Below are 20,075 nucleotides of genomic sequence, written 5' to 3'. Positions count from 1 at the left end.
CCTATATTGTAACACTTCTACTATAATAATAATAATAATAATAATAATAAATGAAGATAAAACTAATCCCAAAAGATGAATCGTGTCTTTGTCATCGTCACGAGTTTTAACGCACGAGTTTTAACGACTACAAAGAAAAATTAGAAGAACAAGGTGTACCATCTTGTTTAGGTAACTCGAAAGGAACTCGTTGAGATTATCATTCGGTGCCATGGCTATCAGCCAGAGATTCGTAGCGTATTTCCGATCTTCTTGCTTGAGAAGACCGTCTTTCATTGTCCTAGAAGATAGTCTAATCGTTTTTGTCGTGCATTAACAACGTGGTATTAGTGACAGTTAATAGAAGAAAATAATCATCTATACCTGAGTGCACATTTCTTTATTAAGTTAAATCAAAAGTAAATCTTTAGGTTTCAAAATGTTCGTTTGACATCCCTAAAAATCATCAACAAAAACATGTACAGCAATTATCGTGAACGTACACCCGAACGTTTGCGTATTGGACAAATCAAAAAACGGTATTTCAAATCATTGAAACAATTTATTTGTTTTATTTTTCACTTTTCACAACTTTTTTCAACACTTTTCAACACTTTTCAAACAAAAGTTGAATTAAATCTTTCTAGGGGGAGGGGATGAGATGAAAGGATCGGGTAAGGTGAGGGATGAAATGATAAAATCAGAAAATAAAGAAAATGATTTACATATTAAAGTTAGAAAATGTTAGACACATTGTTATATCAGCCGGCACGTTTGTATCTCGTGCTTGTCGTTCGTCTGTCAACTGACGTAATACTTTAGACGATTAATTCACTGTCAAGGTCAGTACCAAAATTGTGCTGGCACTTGTTCGCATACCTCTTTTCTACTAAAGAAACGTGTACACGACACAACGTGTGACGGCTGTAACAGAATTAGATTATACAGATTCTTATTCTATAATAATAATAATAATCATCATCATCATCATCATGATAATGATTATTACAATGATAATAATAATAACTTACAGACAGTACAACTAAGATAATAGACGAGTTGAACAAAACTGTACACGTAATAGATATTGTAATATAACAAATGAATACAATTTATAGAACATAATAGGAAAAATACATCTATTAAATATGACATAAAATTGTATAATATCTAATCATTCAAAACTAATACAGAAATAACTGTATCAATTTTCAAATGGATATTAATTCTTAACAGTTACAGTATAATTAGAAAATATATATGTATTTATACAGAATGATATGTGAATACAATAGATTATGATATTACAGTATATAATATGATATTTAAAAAATACATTTATTAAATGTTACATAGACCTGTATAACACCTAATAGTTCAGACTATATATTAAAAGGATGTTAAAATTTTTAACAGTTGCAGTATAATTAGAAAATATATATATATACAAAATAACTGGAATACAGTAGATTATGATATTTGTACAACACATCTATTAAATATGAAATAAACCTGTATAATTCCTGGTCATTCAGAACTAATACAGAAATAACTACATCAATCTTCAAAAGGATGTCAATTCTTAACAGTTTCAGTATAGTTAGAAAAAATATATATACACAATAACAGGAATACAGTAGATTAAGAAATTTAAAATACACATATATTAAATATGACATAAACCTGTATAATACTTAATAATTCAGAATATTCGACCTAATAACTGTATCAATCTTCAAAAAAAGTTTAAAATTCTTAACAGTAGCAGTATAATTAGAAAATATATATATACAAAATAACAGGAATACAATATGTAACAGATTTTCGGAATGCACATCTACTAAATATGACTTAAACCTGTATAATGCCTAATCATTCAGAACTTATACAGAAATAACTACATTAATCTTCAAAATGATGTTAATTCTTAACAGTTGCAGTATTATTAGAAAATATATATACAAAATGGCAAGAATACAATAGATTATGATATTTAAAAAAAACACATTTATTACATACGACATAAACCTGTATAATACCTAATCATTCAGATCATTTAACCTAACAACTGTATCAATCTTTAAAAGAATATTAATTCTTAACATTTGCAGTATAATTAGGAAATATATATACGTACAAAATAACAGGAATACAATAGATTCTGATATTTGAAAAGCACATATTTTAAATATGACATAAAACTGTATAAAACTTAATAATTCAGAATATTCGACCTAATTACTGTATCAATCTTCAAAAAAAGTTTAAAATTCTTAACAGTAACAGTATCATTAGGAAATATATATATACAAAATTACAGGAATACAGTAGATTATGATATTTGAAATACACATCTATTAAATATAAAATAAATCTGTATAATACTTAATCATTCAGAACTTATACAGAAATAACTATATCAATCTTCAAAATAATGTTAAAATTCTTAACAGTTGCAGTATAATTAGAAAATCTTTATATACAAAATAACAGAAATACAATAGATTACAATATTACAATATACAATATAATACATGACATTTATTTGAATAAATTTAATTAAAAATTTAATCAAATAAAAAAAAACAATACAAAAGAATAAAAATAAAGGATACAATTATAATTGATTCGTTACAGAAGACACCATCACAAATCTAGAAAATATTCTTTACAAGAGGATCCACAATGGAGAAAACGTTCTGGCGCTGGTCTTCCAGATGGTCCTGGTATACTTGCCAGGAGAGTGAGCGTACAACCGGAGGAGGCAAGTACACTTCAAGAATTGGACATAGACGATTTGGAATCTCACAGGAGCGACGATCCACGTGGAATGAGACGTCACAAGGCTGCCCATTCTACAGTACAAATTGGACGAAGAAAGGAAGGTGGTATACCACATGAGGCTTTCAAAAAAATGTACGATCATTCGCCCCACGAGGTGTTCGTACAATTGGACGAGCTTCATGGGGTTGGTGAGGAACGTGAATGGAGAGAAACGGCACGTTGGATCAAATACGAGGAAGATGTTGAGGAAGGTGCTGACAGATGGGGCAGACCGCACGTTGCTTCGTTAAGTTTTCATTCGTTGCTAAATCTTCGTCGATGTCTCGAAACCGGTGTTGTATTACTCGACCTTGAGGAAAAGGATTTACCCGGACTTACCTATAGAATGGTTGAACAAATGGTGATTGAAGAGTTGATACTTCCAGAAGATAGATCTGTTATCATGAGAGCTCTTCTATTGAAACACAGACACGTACATGAACATGATCGAGGATTTCGTTTTGTTGGAAAACGTAACTACTCCAGTTACACTAGTTTACAGGTTGGTTCATTAATAATATCATATTTGTCATGTGTTTTTATAGGTAAATTAAAAGGATATGGTTCTTGGATGATCAACCAATTAGTGGATCTTGGTCTAATCGGTTATACGTGAAAATATTCTTAGTTTGTGTTGTTTGATACTTCTAATATTTATTTCTTTTTTTTTTGTTTTTGTTTTCAAATAAACATAAAACTAAAGAAAATATACGAGTCCTACTAATGATATAGTAAACTAATCCCAATCGTATAGTAATAGTTTGTAAATTAGGGGGAAAAATAATTTACCCAATGTCATATTTCCACAGTCCATCTGGCTGGAGGAAGAAGAGGCTGCACGAGGAGCCACTGAAAACCATGTAACCCAAAATGTAAAATAACACAACAAACATTCGTATCCCGAATTATTGAATGCAGTTATCAATTCTTTCTTTGTTCTCTCTTTTATTTAATTACGCTAACTTTTTGATTACTTTATATTAGCCGTTTATTTTGAAAGTGGCTAGTAACTTCATTTAGGTTCAAATTGAGATATTGAAGGGGGAGAGGGTGCGTTTCAATGCAATTCCAAATATAAATACAGGATACTAATGAGTCATACTGTTATTAAATGAATAATATGCGTTTTCTTAGCAAGAATGAATTTAGGCCACTTTCAAAATTAACACAACCAGATTCATTCAAAAATTTGAAGAGGTCCAAGTCCATAATTTAGGATGCTTCAAATTGAAAAAAAAAAAAACAATACTCAATTTTTGTATTTATTTTAATTATTAGATTAATTAAATTAATTATTGATTAATAATAAAAACTTGTTATTTCCAAACTGATTTGTTTGAATTTTGAGGTTAAAAAATGACATTACTTTCCGGTCGACTTAATATTACGGTAATTAACTCAATTTTTTTGGAAAATGAAGTTCAGCCATTTTCAAAATAAACGGCTCATATATTTTTCGTTGTTCTGTTTTACTCTTCGTAAGCTATATTCATCAAAGTTAATATCTGCATTCTTCGTTAAGACCTTAACATGAATTTACAAGGTCCAATAATAATCATATCACCTATTATTAACGTTGTGTAGGTATGAAAAATTTAAAAATAAAAATTATGTTCGAATTATTAATGAAGATGACCTGTGTAAGTTCATGGACACGCAATTTTTAGCACCCTTTTGTTTTGTTATTTTTTAAATATAGTTAGCCATTTTTTGATCTTATTTTATGTTTCCTTTTATTCAAGGGCTCCTATCTTTTTTCTTTCCATTCAAACATTAGACCTTTTTCAATGATATATTTATATATATATATATATACTATTTGTTTATTTATCATTAATAGCAACGAATTTTCTTCGCTTCCATTTTAATTAGGTATTTTGCACCTTGTTTATAATATCTACTATCATCTGGATCTTATCATGTTTTTCTTTTTTTTTTTTTTTTCCATTAGTTTCTTATCATTAATTCGCATATGTATATTTCGTGTCATATCTTAAACGGTGCATAGGATTTTCTATTACCTCACATAGTTGATTTAGAAATTTAGAATATAAAACATAGATATGTCATAATAATAATAATAATATCTAGCAAAAAAAAATGTATAAATAATATAAGAAATAAATTCCTAATCTTGCCTTTTTCTTTTTTTTCTTAATATTTTATTTAATTTTTTCATACAGCAAACATTCAACACAACCGTGTGGTAAAAATCCAAATTCAGAAAACCTATGCCCGTTCTATCTTTGAACATCACATTAATACATGTATTACAAATATAAAAAAAAAAAAAAACAATTTAAAAATTAAAAAAAGTAGAAAACAACAACAACAACAACAACAAAATTTTCATTTTATTTTCACAGAATTTGAACGACACTAAGCCAAAAATCGTCTCGTCAAATTCGGCATTGGACAATAGTAATCACGCCGTGGTAGATATGAAAGAAGAATTGACATTTACAAGTAGTAACGAGGATCTTAATAAAAAAGGACAAAACGAGCATATATTAAAAAGAATACCAGCTGGTGCAGAAGCAACGATAGTACTCGTTGGTGCCGTTGATTTTCTCGATCAACCTACAATAGCATTTGTTAGATTGGCCGAGGGTGTATTTATGCCAGCCATTACGGAAGTTAAAATACCAGTAAGATTCATGTTCACATTGTTGGGTCCAAGAAACGGTGATTTGGATTATCATGAAATTGGTAGATCCATTGCCACATTAATGGCAAATACTTCTTTCCATAAAGTTGCATACAAAGCTAATGAAAGAAGAGAATTACTTTCTGCAATTAATGAATTCCTTGATGATTCCATCGTATTACCACCTGGGGATTGGGAAAGGCAAGCTTTGTTACCGTTCAACGAATTAAAAGCAAAAAGTGAAGCAATTAGAAAAAGAAAAGCTAAAGCTCTTGAAGAAAAGACCAAACCTGTACAAAGTGAAGCAGCTATAAAAAAGGGTAAGTACTTTGTAAATCAATAAATATTTATTCAAATAATTCCTATCGTTATAATTGATATAATTTTAGCTCTTCTAGCTGGTGAAGAAGAAAAGAAACCACCTGACGATGACGATCCATTACGCAGAACCCGACGTCCCTTTGGGGGTTTAATAAACGACATCAAAAGACGTTATCCTCATTATCTATCCGATTTTACCGACGGATTAAGCTCTTCCTGTATAGCAGCAGCAATTTTCATGTATTTCGCAGCACTATGCGCAGCAATAACATTCGGTGGATTGATGAGCGATAAAACACAAAATACCATTGGAATTTCGGAAACTTTGGTATCCGGTTCATGGACAGGAGTAATTATGGCATTGTTTGCTACTCAACCATTGGTCATTATTGGCACTACAGGACCCCTTCTACTGTTTGACGAGAGTCTCTATAAATTTTGCAAGGCTAATGAACTTGAGTTCCTTACCGTAAGGGTTTATATTGGTGCTTGGATGGGTATAATAGCTTTAGCTATTGCTTCGGTTGAAGGTTCAGTTTTGGTTAGATTATTCACACGTTTTACAGAAGAAATATTCACAGGATTGATTTCTCTTCTTTACATAGTTGAAACGTTTATCAAATTGTACAATTATTTCGTACGTAATCCTTTATTAGAGGAATACAACTTTTTACCTGACAGCAATCAAACTCAACCAATAAACGTAACTGAAATAAAAATCATTTACGAAATGTGGAACGGTACAGAAATATCAGTAGCTTATGACGACATGAGAACGCTAATACCTAAACAAGATGAAGGAGGAGTATTGATAAATCAACCAAACACAGCATTAATGTGTACGATATTATGCTTAGGCACGTTCCTGGGTGCTTATTATTTACGAATCTTCCGTAACAGTCATTACCTTGGCCGTAGCGCAAGAAGAGCGTTCGGTGATTTTGGTGTACCCATTAGTATTATCGTATTCGTCCTAATCGATTATTTGGCCAACGTAAAAACAGAAAAGTTATTGGTACCAGAAGGATTGAGTCCAACCGTCGCTGGAAGAAATTGGTTCGTTTCTCCAGGTGGTGAAAGTCGACCTATCCCAGTTTGGATGACTTTTGCTTGTGCCATTCCAGCCCTGTTGGTTTACATCCTTGTTTTCATGGAAACTCAAATTTCCGAGTAAGTATTATTGACTAATATCCTTTTTTGATTATTTTGTTATAATTTTTCTCTCATTATTATATATTATTGTGTCAATACAGGCTCATCATCGACAAAAAGGAACGTAAATTGCGTAAAGGTAACGGTTACCACATGGATATCGTTGTGGTATGTCTGATGAACGTTGGTTGTGGATTAACGGGTTCACCTTGGTGCAGTGCTGCATCTGTACGTTCTTTAACACATGTATCAGCTGTTACAATCATGTCACGTACACATGCACCTGGTGACAAGCCGCATATAGTCCAAGTCATAGAACAACGTGTCAGTGCGTTGTTAGTTGCAATACTGATGGGTGTTAGCGTATTAATGGCACCACTTTTTACGACGAGTACCTATGTCCGTCCTTCTAGGGGTGTTCCTATACATGGGAATATCCTCTACAAATGGCGTACAATTGTTCGATCGTGTTAAGCTTTTCTTCATGCCGGTTAAACATCATGGGCCAGCCACTTATGTTCGGCGTGTACAAACATTTAAAATGCACATATTCACTACGATACAAATCTTGTGTCTAGCAATACTATGGATCGTTAAAAGTACACAAGCAGCCCTAGCTCTACCGTTCTTCCTAATATTGATGATACCACTTCGTAGTCAAATGAAACACTTCTTTACACCTGCTGAACTACGAGCTCTTGATAGCAAAGAACCGGAAAAAGAAAGCACCGAAGAGGAGCCTGACTTTTATGAGGAAGCTCCGCTACCTGGTTAGACTGTGCCTTATATTCACGACTAATTATCTCATCCTGATGTATAACTTTTTCTCATATATATATATACGTTTTATTTTTATTTTAAAACAAAACGTTACTCTCTAAAAAAAAAAAAAACAACACCACGTTTCTCTCTTAATTCTTCGAAACAAAACAACCAAACGAAATAATAATAATACAAATAATAATAATATTCGTATATATTATTCTCGTGTATTATCATCTATATACATATATATACATATATATATCTTTAAAGAAAAGTAATAATAATAATAATAATTTTTCTTATGAGTTGTCCCCGATCAATCTCAAAAGAGAAATAAAGAGAGAGAAGAGAGGATTCATTTATTTTATTCAAGAAATGAAATCAATCTATATATATATATATATAGTCCATAATGATGATGATGATAATAATGATGATGATGTTGATGTTGATATTGATGTTGATGTTGTAGTAGTGGAAAGAAAAGTAACTAGAAATAAGTTACTAATGAAGATGACAAAATATGAAGAAAAAAGAACACATGTGTGAAGATTATTTTCTATATTAAACACATTGTATATATATAGTTGATGAACTGTCGATATAATATGCGATCAAAATGATTAAGCAATGTGATGATGATGATGATGATAATGATGATGATGATTATACGTATGCATGCCTAAATGAATGCCCAATTTGAGATAAGTGTAACTTATCTTCAAAATAAAAAAAATATACAAAAATGTTAGAATATATTAGATGATGAATTGACATCGTGTCATCGTGGTGTTGTACGCACTTCTAAATAAAATAATTACGAGGCGTCGTTATATTTTGTGTGTAGTATGAGAAGAATGAGATAGTTTTACTCAGGAAAATAATAATAACAACAACAACAACAACAACAACAACTGAAATAAACGGTGCACGTATCTTTTAGGCACGTAAAATATGAAGAAAAAATAGTGCCAAATTTGAGAGATCACTCAAAGTAAGAAAGAAAGAAAGAAAGAAAGAAAAACAAATCTCAAAGAATCATTGACGATTACAATGATGTAAAAAAAGATAGAAGTTTTTGAAAACAAAAACAAAAAAACAAAAAAAAACGTTTATCAAACGTTCATTCTAAAAGCAAAATTGAAAAAAAAAAGTAGAAAGAAAGAAAGAAATAAAAAAAAAAGACAACGGGCTTCAAATTATTTAACAAACAAATCATATTTTGAAAAAAATAAATAAATAAATAAAAGTTCTTTGCTTCTTTCATTAGAAAAACTTGAAAGAAAAATTAATCATTAATTTCCTATTGAATTAACACTTAACACTCTATTTCAGAGTGACATAGTCGAGCTTGAAAATGTCTGAAAATATAATTAACACAGTATCTTCTCAGGAGAAACTTAATGTTATATATTTACATATAATATATATATATATATATCCTCATACACATATGTATGTGGTGTAGTGATATAATAATTAATAACAAGGATACATTTTACGTTTTAATATTCCACAGCCTACAGAGTTCTATACTTAATTAATTACACTCAATCTTTAAATATTATATCTGTCTTTGAATCTTCAAAAAATAATAACACTCTTATATTTTATAATATTTAATAGTACTTAATCTCACGAGCATCTATATATGAGCTGTTTATTTTGCAAGTGGTGTAAGTTCATTGTAAGTCTCTCGTTTTGAGAAAATTAAAGATTAGCATATCTGTTAATTACAAAATTTAGGCAAATTTTATGAAGTCTGGCAATGTTTTTACTGATTTATCAATATTTAATTTTCTTATATAAATGAGGCGTTTATTTTAAAAGTGACCTAACTCAATTTATGTTTGAATTGACATATTGAAATGTTTGCGTTTCAATGCAATTAAAAATATAAGTAAAAGATATTGGGTTGGCAACTAAGTTTGGCAAGGCTGGGACATATGCTGTCACAGTCGGAAAAATTTGTCAATCAATTCAAAACTCAATCGTGAAATCACTATTGTTGATGATGCACTATTATGGGGACATTTGTGCATCTCCAAATCCTTTAATCTTTTAGGCATAAAAGTTATTTTATCTAATAATCGCTTGGAAGAGAAATGAACTGATCTTTGTAGTGAGACGTACCCGCACTGATTTGATTGAAAGGGTTAAATAAGAATGAAAATTCAAAATATCAGCCAAAAAATATAAGTTTATTCAATTAGGTACAGTCCATTTGTATTGATGCCACGTTCATAACATTTCTGAACTTTGCTATCAAAAAACAATCAGATGTAAAACAAAATCCACAATGATTTAGTTGCCAACCCAATACTAATGTGTCATACTGCTTGTGTATATCTAAAGGAGTTCAATTTGTAGTTCCTATTAAAATAGTGGTAATTATTAAATGAATAATATGCGTTTTCTTATCACGAATGGATTAGGGTCACTTTCAAAAGTAACAACCAGATTCATTACAAAATTTGAAAGAGCCTAAATCCATTCAACTTAATTTAAGATGCTTCAAATTGAAAAAAACAATACTCAATTTATTATACATATCATTAAAACACTACAGAAACATAATTTATGCGATTCAAAAGATTTGTTAACAACATCAATTACAAAACAATTTACTGCTCATTTACATTTTGCGTGTATGAAAGGGATTTGAAGAAATCGTGATATTCCGTTGGTATATGTCGTAGTAGATCTATTATGTCCTTGAATTTTGCTGTTGTAATTTGTTCGATATTTTCATACAGTGATGTCAATATAATATTGTCAAACTTTTTTAGTCTACCCCTGACGTGGTAATTAATTCAGGATTTTTAAATTTTCATTCTCATTCATCGATGTCTTACAGAAAATTTGATACGGTTCATTTCTGACAAAACACATTGAAACATATTTTTAAGCAGTTTATCGATTCTCCGTTAGAATTGTGTACCCTTTTTAAAAATTGGAGTTAGGCCAATTTCAAAATAAACTTTATCATCGCTTCTTTAACACTAGAACTACCGACAGTTGAGACGTAGCTGTCTCTACCAAAACCAGACAAAATGACTCGTCTTTAAAAAAAGATGTAAAATTAGAATATTTTTATGTTTATTGACTTATTATTATATTATTCTTCAAAAGGAACTCCATATTCTGAGATTTTAAAAACTATGTATAATAACAATAAGTACAATATTTGGTATCAAAATCATGTAACATGAAGTAGGAATTTGAAAATACAGTTATCAAAATGACTAGTGTGGTAGTTCTAGTGTTAATCAGCAAACTATCGTGTTACAGTATCTTAAATATATTTATTACAAATTTCTTCACAATGAAAAGATCATGTAAAAATGACTATAAATAACTATTACAGTAGGTAACTTGACTTTTTTGGGAAAATGGAGTCAGGCTACTTTCAAAATAAATTTTTTCATTGCTTCTTTAACACTAGAACTACCGACAGTTGAGACGTAGCTGTCTCTACCAAAACCAGACAAAATGACTCGTCTTTAAAAAAAGATGTAAAATTAGAATATTTTTATGTTTATTGACTTATTATTATTCTTCAAAAGGAACTTCATATTCTGAGATTTTAAAAACTATGTATAATAACAATAAGTACAATATTTGGTATCAAAATCATGATTGATATTGAAAATACAGTTATCAAACTAGTCAAAATGACTATAAATAACTATTACAGTAGGTAACTTGACTTTTTTGGGAAAATGGATTTAGATCACTTTCAAAATAAATTGCTCATATATATCTTATATATATATATATATTAAATTCAAATTTTCTTGAGATAAAATATTAATCTTTAGAAGAAGAAGAAGAAAAAAAAAGAGAAGTATTACTTAATTTTTCTTTTTTCGAAGCAATCTAAGTGGTGCTCTAAAAAAAAAAAGATATAAATAAATAAAAAGTTAAAAAAAAAAAAAAAAGAAACAAGAAGAATAGCAAATGAAAAAAGAAATGTATTTTAAATGAAAGGTACCTGAATAATTAATACATTGAATCCTGAGAAGAGTAATAAGCGCGTTGTGTACGTTACTTATTGCGTTATAATATATATAGCTATTTTCGATACTAAAAGCTCAAAAACAATGTAAAAGTTGATATTTTTCGAACAGATGAAACAAATTTTTTCGTTTAACTAATTGTAAAGTAAATATTTTCGCATACATTTAAATTTATATATATATATAATCTATATTAAGAAATAATTATACAGTATTTTTTTCATTTTAATTGAATTGATAAACGAAAACTAAATTTCATTATTCATGAAATAATTTCATTTATAAAAAAAAAAAAAATACAAAATGATAAAAATAACATTAACGAGGTTACTTAAATGAAATAATAATTCCATTAATAATCCTTTCATATATATATATATATATAAATATAAATATTATTATTGTTAATATATCTAATTATTATTCTTTTTTTCTTGCGAATTTATTCATTAAGAATTAATTATCAAGATAAGAGTATTGATAAGAGATATGTATTCAATTTTCATTTTCCTTTTAATTTTTTCATTTTTATTCACAAGTTCCATGCGTATTAAATGCTTTATTATTAAGTGTGTAATGCAAATAAGTATAAAACAAGAAATTGACATGAGAATAGATAGAAGATTAAGATGATGATGAAGACGAAGATGAAAGATGATTTTATCATTACATTTTTTTAGAATATATTAGAATTATATATAGAATATAGAATATTTACACATTTTAAATCATATTCAAATGTAACACTGTATATTACAATGATATTGCAATTTTGCAATATGAAAAAGAGATAACATTTTTGAAATGAAAAAAAAAGAAAATAATTAGAAAGAATGAGAGTAAGAGTGTGTGTGTGAGAGAGAGAGAGAGAGAGAGAGAGAGTACGTAAGAGAAGAAGAAAAAAAATATATATATTTTAATTCGTCGAAATATTTTATTAATCATTATATGTATCAACATTGTTAACAAAATGTTTACTTTTGCCGCTTATGAATTTACATACATACAAATACACTTTACACATACATAAATACACACAAACAAGTACTTACATACAAATGCGTTCCAACGTATCTCTTAAATCATTTTAATTATAGTTATTATTATCTCTTCTAAACAATAAGTAGAATAAACAAAAAAAAATAATTACGAACAAGAAACAAAAGTAAGGTAGATTACTTATTATAATTGTGATAGAGAAACTGAGAGAAATAATTACAAAAAAAATAACAAAAAAACAAAGTATATATATATATATATATACATCTTATAAATAATAATAGCCTAAGAGCCCACGACGACCAGACCTTCGTTATTTTATAAAATCTGAAAATTGTTCTGTGCATGTCCCCTATACAGGTAAAAACGACCAGCGATTATAGAGTTTGGGTTGTGGTTACTTGGGCAGATAACAAGTAGTAAAAGTGTATAAAATAGTACCTTAAATTCGTTAAAGTATAAAGCTCAATTTTTGTATATTTTCTTCGGGATAACTTTAGAAATCTCGTCATCTATTGCCGGACACTTATGACAGTTGTTACCCCCTGCCAGACACCCCTAAACTGCATGCTGGGTATCTCAATGGAGATACCGGTAAAGCAATCTACCTCTGGTCTCTTTTATATTATAACGAAAGTATAATTATAGTTTATTACAGTTTATAAAGATGACGAGATTTCTAAAGTTATCCCGAAGAAAATATACAAAAATTGAGCTTTATACTTTAACATGAGCACGGTATAGCTCAGTTGGCAGAGCGCTCGACTCCCATCCGGAGAGTCGTGGGTGTTCGAGGTCCCGCTCTCCGACATTGAACGAGAAAGCCATGTCTGCTCTATCGTGGTTTGAGAGCGTTTGGGCCCCGTGTTATTACCGGTAAGGCCTGCTACGCAAATCGCCACGATGATCTTGGGACGGCGTTAGGGAGACTGATCACCCTACCCTGAACGGCTAGCGAGGTCTGGTCTTTCGAGACGGTAATCCAAAAATTTAACGAATTTAAGGTACTATTTTATACACCTTTACTACCTGTTTACCTGCCCAAGTAACCACAACCCAAACTCTATATAATCGCTGGTCGTTTTTACCTGTATAAGGGGGACATGCACAGAAAAACTTTCAGCTTTTACAAAATAACGAAGATCTGGCCGTCGTGGGCTCTTGTTCTATAACAAAAGTAAAAAAAAAAAAAATCTCTCGCGTAATTTACAAGCATGTTCTTTATTAGAAATATTACATTTGTAATACATACAAATTATAAAAAAAAATACACACATACACAAAATCGTCAGTAGAAAATGACAACACCGTATATTATTGTAGTATTTGGCACACGTTATTGTATTCACACCACTGATATTATATTGAGAGTAAGATTGTTAAAACAAAAAAAAAAAAGGTGAAGAAAATAAAAAACAAAAAAAAAAGAAGAAAACCGATCATTGTTACGAAGTGAGAGAGAAATGATATAAAGAAGAAAAGAAGAGAAAAAGAAAAACTGTAAATAATTTAATTATCGTACAGTATTAAGAAGTAATAATTAGTAATAATAATAATAATAATAATAATAATAATAGGGCTCTTAGTAGCTGATTTTACGCCTTAAGATAAATAGAAAGAATGAGAATCGAATAAAATATAATATTTTAATTGCTTTCCTTTGTAAATTCTATTATTTACTTAAATATTACATCTACGTTTGTTTTTCTTTTGTGACCTTTTGTCATAAACAAGATATAAGGAAACCTTTACCTGTATCTATCTATCTATCAAACAAAATATATATATATATATATATATATATATATTTACTTGAATTATTATTATTATTCCACGTTGTTGGATTAATTATAAAATGAATAAATTGTTAATGTGTATTAAATGGCATCGCCAAGATTAATTTCTAAATTTCGAAGTTTATCTCCGATATCAAGTTCAAGGTAATAATACGCAAAACGTTAAATTCATTTAAATAAAATATTTTATTAGAAAACAATTCTTGTGTTGTGTTTTGTCATTCCATTCAATGAGAAGTATCATTTGTAGAAATAATACATTGAGTCCTAGAAGTCTTCTAACAAATAATAATTATGTTAAATCGCCGGAAAATAAAAATAAATTATCACCTTTTAATGTTAATACGCCTGATAGAAAAGAAATTCTTCGAAATGGTCTACCTAATAAACAACGAACCGTGTTAGGTATTGGTGGTTTTGGTACAGTGTACAAGGCAATGTATAAAGGTAATAATTTTAATTAATTAATTAATTAATTAAATCATACTAATTGTATTATTATCAAATTGAATTGTAACTAATGAAATATAGGAACTCAAGTAGCTGCTAAAATATTGGAAAAATCCAAGAATAAAAATAATACAATAAATTCAGAGAAACACGCTTGTTTATTGAGGCATGCCAATATCGTCAATATTTTAAGCATTGAAGAAGGTGCTGCTTTATCATTGATAACAATGGAATTATGTGGTACAACGTTGCAAGATCAATTGGAAGAGAAAGAATTAGATAAAAGGGAACGTGTTCGTATTTGGAGAGATATAACTTGTGCTCTTCAATTTTGTCATAAAATGGGTGTCGTTCATGCTGATGTAAAACCAAAGAATATTTTAATTGGAAATTGTGGTCAACCTAAACTTACTGATTTTGGAAGTTCTGTGTTAATAGATGAAGTACACGAACAACAGATATCTTACGTAGGTAAAAGTTTGTACAAATAATTGTTTTTATAGTTTGATAGAAAAAAAAAGCCTCATTATGTTGATGTTTTTCTTTTAAAGGTAATGAAAAGTACGCCAGGTTATGCAGCACCAGAAGTGTTATGTGGTATGATTCCTAGTCCTGCAGCAGACATTTATTCGTTAGGTGTTTTAGCTTGGCAATTACTTTCTAGAAAGATACCATTTGTGGGATTACACGTGCATACTATTATATATTTATCTATAAAAGGAAAAAGACCATCCGATGAAGATCTCAACGATGAATTTGATGGACGATATAAATCATTGTATAGAGAAATGTGGTCTCAAAAAATGAATGTTAGACCAATAGCAAGTAAAGTTATCCATATGCTTGATATCTTAGCAGATAAGTAGATTTTATTTAAAATTAAATATTATATTCTATACTTGCGAGTATACCCGTAGCTTATTTTTATACATTATTAAATAATGATGTTTACAGATAATAACAATAATAATAATAATATATCGAAAATGTATGAAAAAGAAAAAAGGTGAATCGTAATTTTATGTGTCTGGCATCTCACCGCCGGGTACAAGCTGTAATAACAAATAAATTATCATTAAATTATATATTTATTTAATTAAGCAAAATTAATGATTGTCCTTTTATTTATTTAAATTTAATATACTAACCATAGTAATGTTGCTACCATTTAAAAGAATTTGATCTAATTTTGTAACTCTTCTACCTTCTGGTGTTGCTTCACTTTCTGTCACATCTTCCAATAACATATTTACAAAATCATCAAATCCTAATAAAGTACCAACTATTTCTTTGTCATTTTTCATGATAATGTGTATTCTTGATCCAATACACTTATCAACTAATTCTGTAAATATTATAAACAATTAATTTTCAAACAATAATAAATTATTAAACTAATGATGAATATAACCACACAAAAATATTATATTGATAATATTATCATTTAACTTACCCAATGGTAATAATGTTGATGGATTTGTACTAACTGAACTAGTCATTATTTACAATGTAACCTAATCTTCATAAAATAATTAAATCAAAGTAAAAAAAAAAATATATATATATATTTATTAGATTTTAGAATATATTTACGTGATGCACAATAGCGCGCTTTTAACATACGATTCAGTGTTACCAAATTCATGGAAACAAAATTCAATTGGTAAAGTAATCTCATTGTACTATAGGAATCTACATTATCGACGTTATTTCATTTACGCGGTTTTTCACAAATTACGAATATTTTTGAAGAATATCACTAAAATCGAAGTAATTTAATATTAATATTATAATTTGATTAAAATTAAATATGAAAAGTAAAATATTAACGGTAAAACAGAGATACATATATTATATTTTATTCGAGATATCATTGAAATAAGATCAAACAAAAATGGCGCGAAAATGAAGAACCAATGATAATCGAATATTTCGCAAACTCGTAGATGACGTTAGTATCGCAAACAAAACTAAAGCGGTCCTTTGGTCAATGACAGAAAATCACACGTTACAGTGGAGCCAAGACCGTCGGTTTGGTAATGTGTTATCGTGAAAAAAAAGAAAAGTGAATGTGTTAAATTATCTCGAATATTATCGTATTAAAAACAAGAAAAAACAGTCAATTTTAAAATGTGATTAAAAACGTGCTCATTTATGTTTTTATATTCGTTATAAATAATAAAATCGTGATTATTATTCATTTGATATGACACGAAAATGACTATAGGCAACACGTTCGAGTGATTACGACCTTCAACTTTCTTTTTAGAATTTCGAAATGTGATCATCACTCGTTGTCTGAATAATAAAAATTTGACAGTTTGGAAGATCAATGGATATATTCGAAATGTTTTTGGAGTGGTCATCGTCAATGACCTAACCTATCGCATCAAAGATACAAAGGCATGTCATAATACAATCAGTCAATATTTTCTAAATATATATATGTATATATATTTATAAGTATGTTATGTATATAGATTGACAATTAATGATGAAATAGATTGTTTTTCAATAATACTACGATAAAAATACACTATCTATCGATTTCTGTCAAATTAGTTGAAATTGATGAGAAATTCTCAAATGTCAATCTCGCGTCACCGTAAAGACTCCGTAATTAATTTCAATTTGATTTTGAAAATAAAAAAACATGTCTTAACAAAAAGATGATTTCAATCATTTAATCTCATAAAAAAAAGATCATTTATTATATATATATATATAATAATATATCATATATATACATATATACATATACATATATATCATATCATCTTTCTTTTTATGACTACGAAAGGTGTTTCGTGTCACCGTTAAATACCCGTCACTGATATAATGTATTTAGAAAAAAGAAAAAGTACATTCAATGAAATAAATAATTTGAATATTAATAAAGAAAAAAAAAACAAGGTTATTCATACGAAAAAAATTTGTATTGACAGTAGTGTATCCTTTTTAAAATAAACGGTGTTTCGCGAACTAGGACGTGCGCGCACACGCACACCGGAGGGATACAAAACTAACTCAGGAAAGGTGTACTATAACACATAGGTGTACTTGCTGCTGCTGCTGCTGCTGTTGCTGGGAGTTTGGATAAGAAGATGGCGGAAATTCGGCCGTCATCCTTTATCCGTCCTCGTATTTCTATAATTTATTGTTATTAATAAAAATTGTCATCTCAATGAATAAATAATTATTATCACGAACTTAAAATAGAACAATAATAATAATAATAATAATAATAATATCATAGATTAGAATAGAGTTGTGTCAAGTGAGAGTGTATGGAATAATAAAAGGTGTGTTTTGTTTTATTTTTCTTTTTCTTATAAATTTGTGAGAACTTATTCGTGGAATATTATAATCAAATTCCAATCTCGTCGTGACCCAGTGAAGAAATACATGACAAGAAAAATACACAGAGAAAGAGAGAGAGAGAGAGAGAAATAAAAGAACGAAAAAAAAAATTAGAAGGTAGACCACACGATCGAGAGTCGCCTACGTGATATTTTCTTGAAATGAGGAAGATCTTCTTCTCCTAATGCTTCTCTCGTCGAAAAGGTAACGGACATTTTCGTGCCCGTTACCTGTTACCACTCACTGGTCTACCAAAGAGTAACAGAGAGAAATAAAATGAAAAAAAAAAAGAAAAAAACAAATTATCAGGATACCTTTCTTTTTTTTTTATTTTTACTTGAGTAAATCGTAAAAGTTCATCTCACACTACCAACTTTATCTTAGTAAACAGTAATTAACTGTATATTAGTCTTTTAGAATAAAACAAACAAACAAACGAGCGTTTAGAATAAAACGAACAAACGTTTTAGGAAATAATATCAAATTTAAAGAGTCACCAGGTATATAAAATATATATAAAATCATAAAGTTCATCTCACATAACAACTTCATCTTAGTAAACAGTAATTAACTGTATATTAGTCTTTTAGAATAAAACAAACAAACAAACGAGCGTTTAGAATAAAACGAACAAACGTTTTAGGAAACAATATCAAATTTAAAGAGTCACCAGGTATATAAAATATATATAAAATCATAAAGTTCATCTCACATAACAACTTCATCTTAGGAAACAGTAATTAACTGTATAATTAGTCTTTTAGAATAAAACAAACGAGCAATTGTTTTAGGGAGCAATATAAAATTTAAAGAGTCACCAGGTATATGAAATATATATAAAATGATAAAGTTCATCTCACGTAACTTCATCTTAGTACAGTAATTAATTAACTTAGTTTTCTAGAATAAAACAAAACAAACAAACGAGTAATTGTTTAAGGAATTAGTATAAAATTTAAAGTCACCAGGTATATAAAATTATAAAGTTCATCTCACACAACAATTTCATCTTTGTTAGTAAAGTAATTCATTGTATTAGTCTTTTAGAACAAAATAACATACAAACAAAATTGTTTAAGAAACCAATATAAAATTTAAAGTCACCAGGTATATAAAATATATATACGTATATATAAAATCATAAATTCATCTCCCACAACTTCATCTTACTAAAAAGTAATTAATTAACCTAGTTTTTTTAGAATAAAAAAAAAACAAACGAGCAATTGTTTAAGGAAGCAATATAAAATTTACAGTCACCAGGTATATAAAATATATATATGCATATATAAAATCATAAAGTTCATCTTCTCACATAAGAACTTCATCTTATTAAAGTAAATATTTGTACTTGTTTTTTAGAATTAAAAAGAAAACAAACGAGCAATTGTTTAGGGAAGTAATATAAAATTTGAAGTCACCAGGTATATATATAAAATATATATAAAATATATACCTATATATATAAAAAATCATAAAATTCATCTCACACAACTTTATCTTACTAAAAAGTAATTAATTAACCTAGTTTTTTTAGAATAAAAAAAAACAAACGAGCAATTGTTTAAGAAAGCAATATAAAATTTAAAGAGTCACCAGGTATATAAAATATATACCTATATATATATGTGTACAAAAAATCATAATTCATCTTACACAACAACTTCATCTTACTGAAATAATTAAATTGTACTAGTTTTTTTTTTTTGGAAAACAAAACAAAGAACAAACAAACAAAATATTTTAAGAAAATAATATAAAATT

At 28.6% G+C, this 20,075-nt stretch overlaps 4 protein-coding genes across 8 annotated transcripts in view; 3 read left to right on the top strand and 1 right to left on the bottom strand.

Annotated features, from left to right (window-relative positions):
* The window catches only part of Ae2 (anion exchange protein Ae2), a 31,369-nt gene extending 17,009 nt beyond the window's left edge, over positions 1-14,360 (top strand). The window contains 6 exon segments of the mRNA XM_015331080.2: positions 2,617-3,304; positions 3,612-3,674; positions 5,169-5,769; positions 5,839-6,940; positions 7,024-7,303; positions 7,305-14,360. Coding sequence (XP_015186566.2) covers positions 2,617-3,304; positions 3,612-3,674; positions 5,169-5,769; positions 5,839-6,940; positions 7,024-7,303; positions 7,305-7,697 — 3,127 coding nt within the window. The 3' untranslated portion in view covers positions 7,698-14,360.
* A 371-nt stretch (positions 14,361-14,731) lies between these two features.
* Mos (proto-oncogene serine/threonine-protein kinase mos) lies at positions 14,732-15,982 on the top strand. The gene is made up of 3 exons (XM_015331085.2): positions 14,732-14,948; positions 15,033-15,418; positions 15,503-15,982. The coding sequence occupies exons 1-3, from the start codon at positions 14,732-14,734 to the stop codon at positions 15,815-15,817; spliced, it is 918 nt and encodes a 305-aa protein (XP_015186571.1). The 3' UTR covers positions 15,818-15,982.
* On the bottom strand, positions 15,803-16,590 carry LOC107071788 (U6 snRNA-associated Sm-like protein LSm5). The gene is made up of 3 exons (XM_015331086.2): positions 16,405-16,590; positions 16,100-16,296; positions 15,803-16,003 (listed from the first exon to the last, which is right to left on the bottom strand). The coding sequence occupies exons 1-3, from the start codon at positions 16,448-16,450 to the stop codon at positions 15,971-15,973; spliced, it is 276 nt and encodes a 91-aa protein (XP_015186572.1). The 5' UTR covers positions 16,451-16,590; the 3' UTR covers positions 15,803-15,970.
* Positions 16,591-16,722: 132 nt separating this feature from the next.
* LOC107071786 (uncharacterized) overlaps positions 16,723-20,075 on the top strand; it is a 32,489-nt gene continuing 29,136 nt past the window's right edge. For 2 of the 5 annotated variants that reach the window (XM_089176652.1, XM_089176657.1), the window contains exons 1-2: positions 16,723-17,354; positions 17,938-18,253. The gene's annotated coding sequence lies outside the window, so the exon portion shown is untranslated. Of the gene's footprint in view, positions 17,355-17,421; positions 18,254-18,275; positions 18,516-20,075 lie in introns of those variants that run through there. The other 3 variants (XM_089176654.1, XM_089176653.1, XM_089176655.1) reach the window with 3 other exon arrangements.

The sequence above is a fragment of the Polistes dominula genome, unplaced genomic scaffold, assembly GCF_049000335.1.
Source record: "Polistes dominula isolate Pdom_NZ unplaced genomic scaffold, Pdom_raw_medaka contig_80, whole genome shotgun sequence".
NCBI classification, from domain to species: Eukaryota; Metazoa; Arthropoda; class Insecta; order Hymenoptera; family Vespidae; genus Polistes; species Polistes dominula.
This window is presented reverse-complemented; position numbering and strand designations above follow the sequence as displayed.

What these genes read in the sequence shown, in the direction of transcription:
- Mos (XM_015331085.2), top strand. Translation starts at nt 14,732, where the DNA reads ATGAGAAGTATCATTTGTAGAAATAATACATTGAGTCCTAGAAGTCTT. An exon ending in GTACAAGGCAATGTATAAAG is followed by an intron (nt 14,949 to 15,032) that starts GTAATAATTTTA and finishes AATGAAATATAG; the next exon opens with GAACTCAAGTAGCTGCTAAA. An exon ending in ACGAACAACAGATATCTTAC is followed by an intron (nt 15,419 to 15,502) that starts GTAGGTAAAAGT and finishes TTTCTTTTAAAG; the next exon opens with GTAATGAAAAGTACGCCAGG.
- LOC107071788 (XM_015331086.2), bottom strand. Translation starts at nt 16,450, where the DNA reads ATGACTAGTTCAGTTAGTACAAATCCATCAACATTATTACCATTGG. An exon ending in ATCAACATTATTACCATTGG is followed by an intron (nt 16,297 to 16,404) that starts GTAAGTTAAATG and finishes TAATATTTACAG; the next exon opens with AATTAGTTGATAAGTGTATT. An exon ending in ATGGTAGCAACATTACTATG is followed by an intron (nt 16,004 to 16,099) that starts GTTAGTATATTA and finishes TTGTTATTACAG; the next exon opens with CTTGTACCCGGCGGTGAGAT.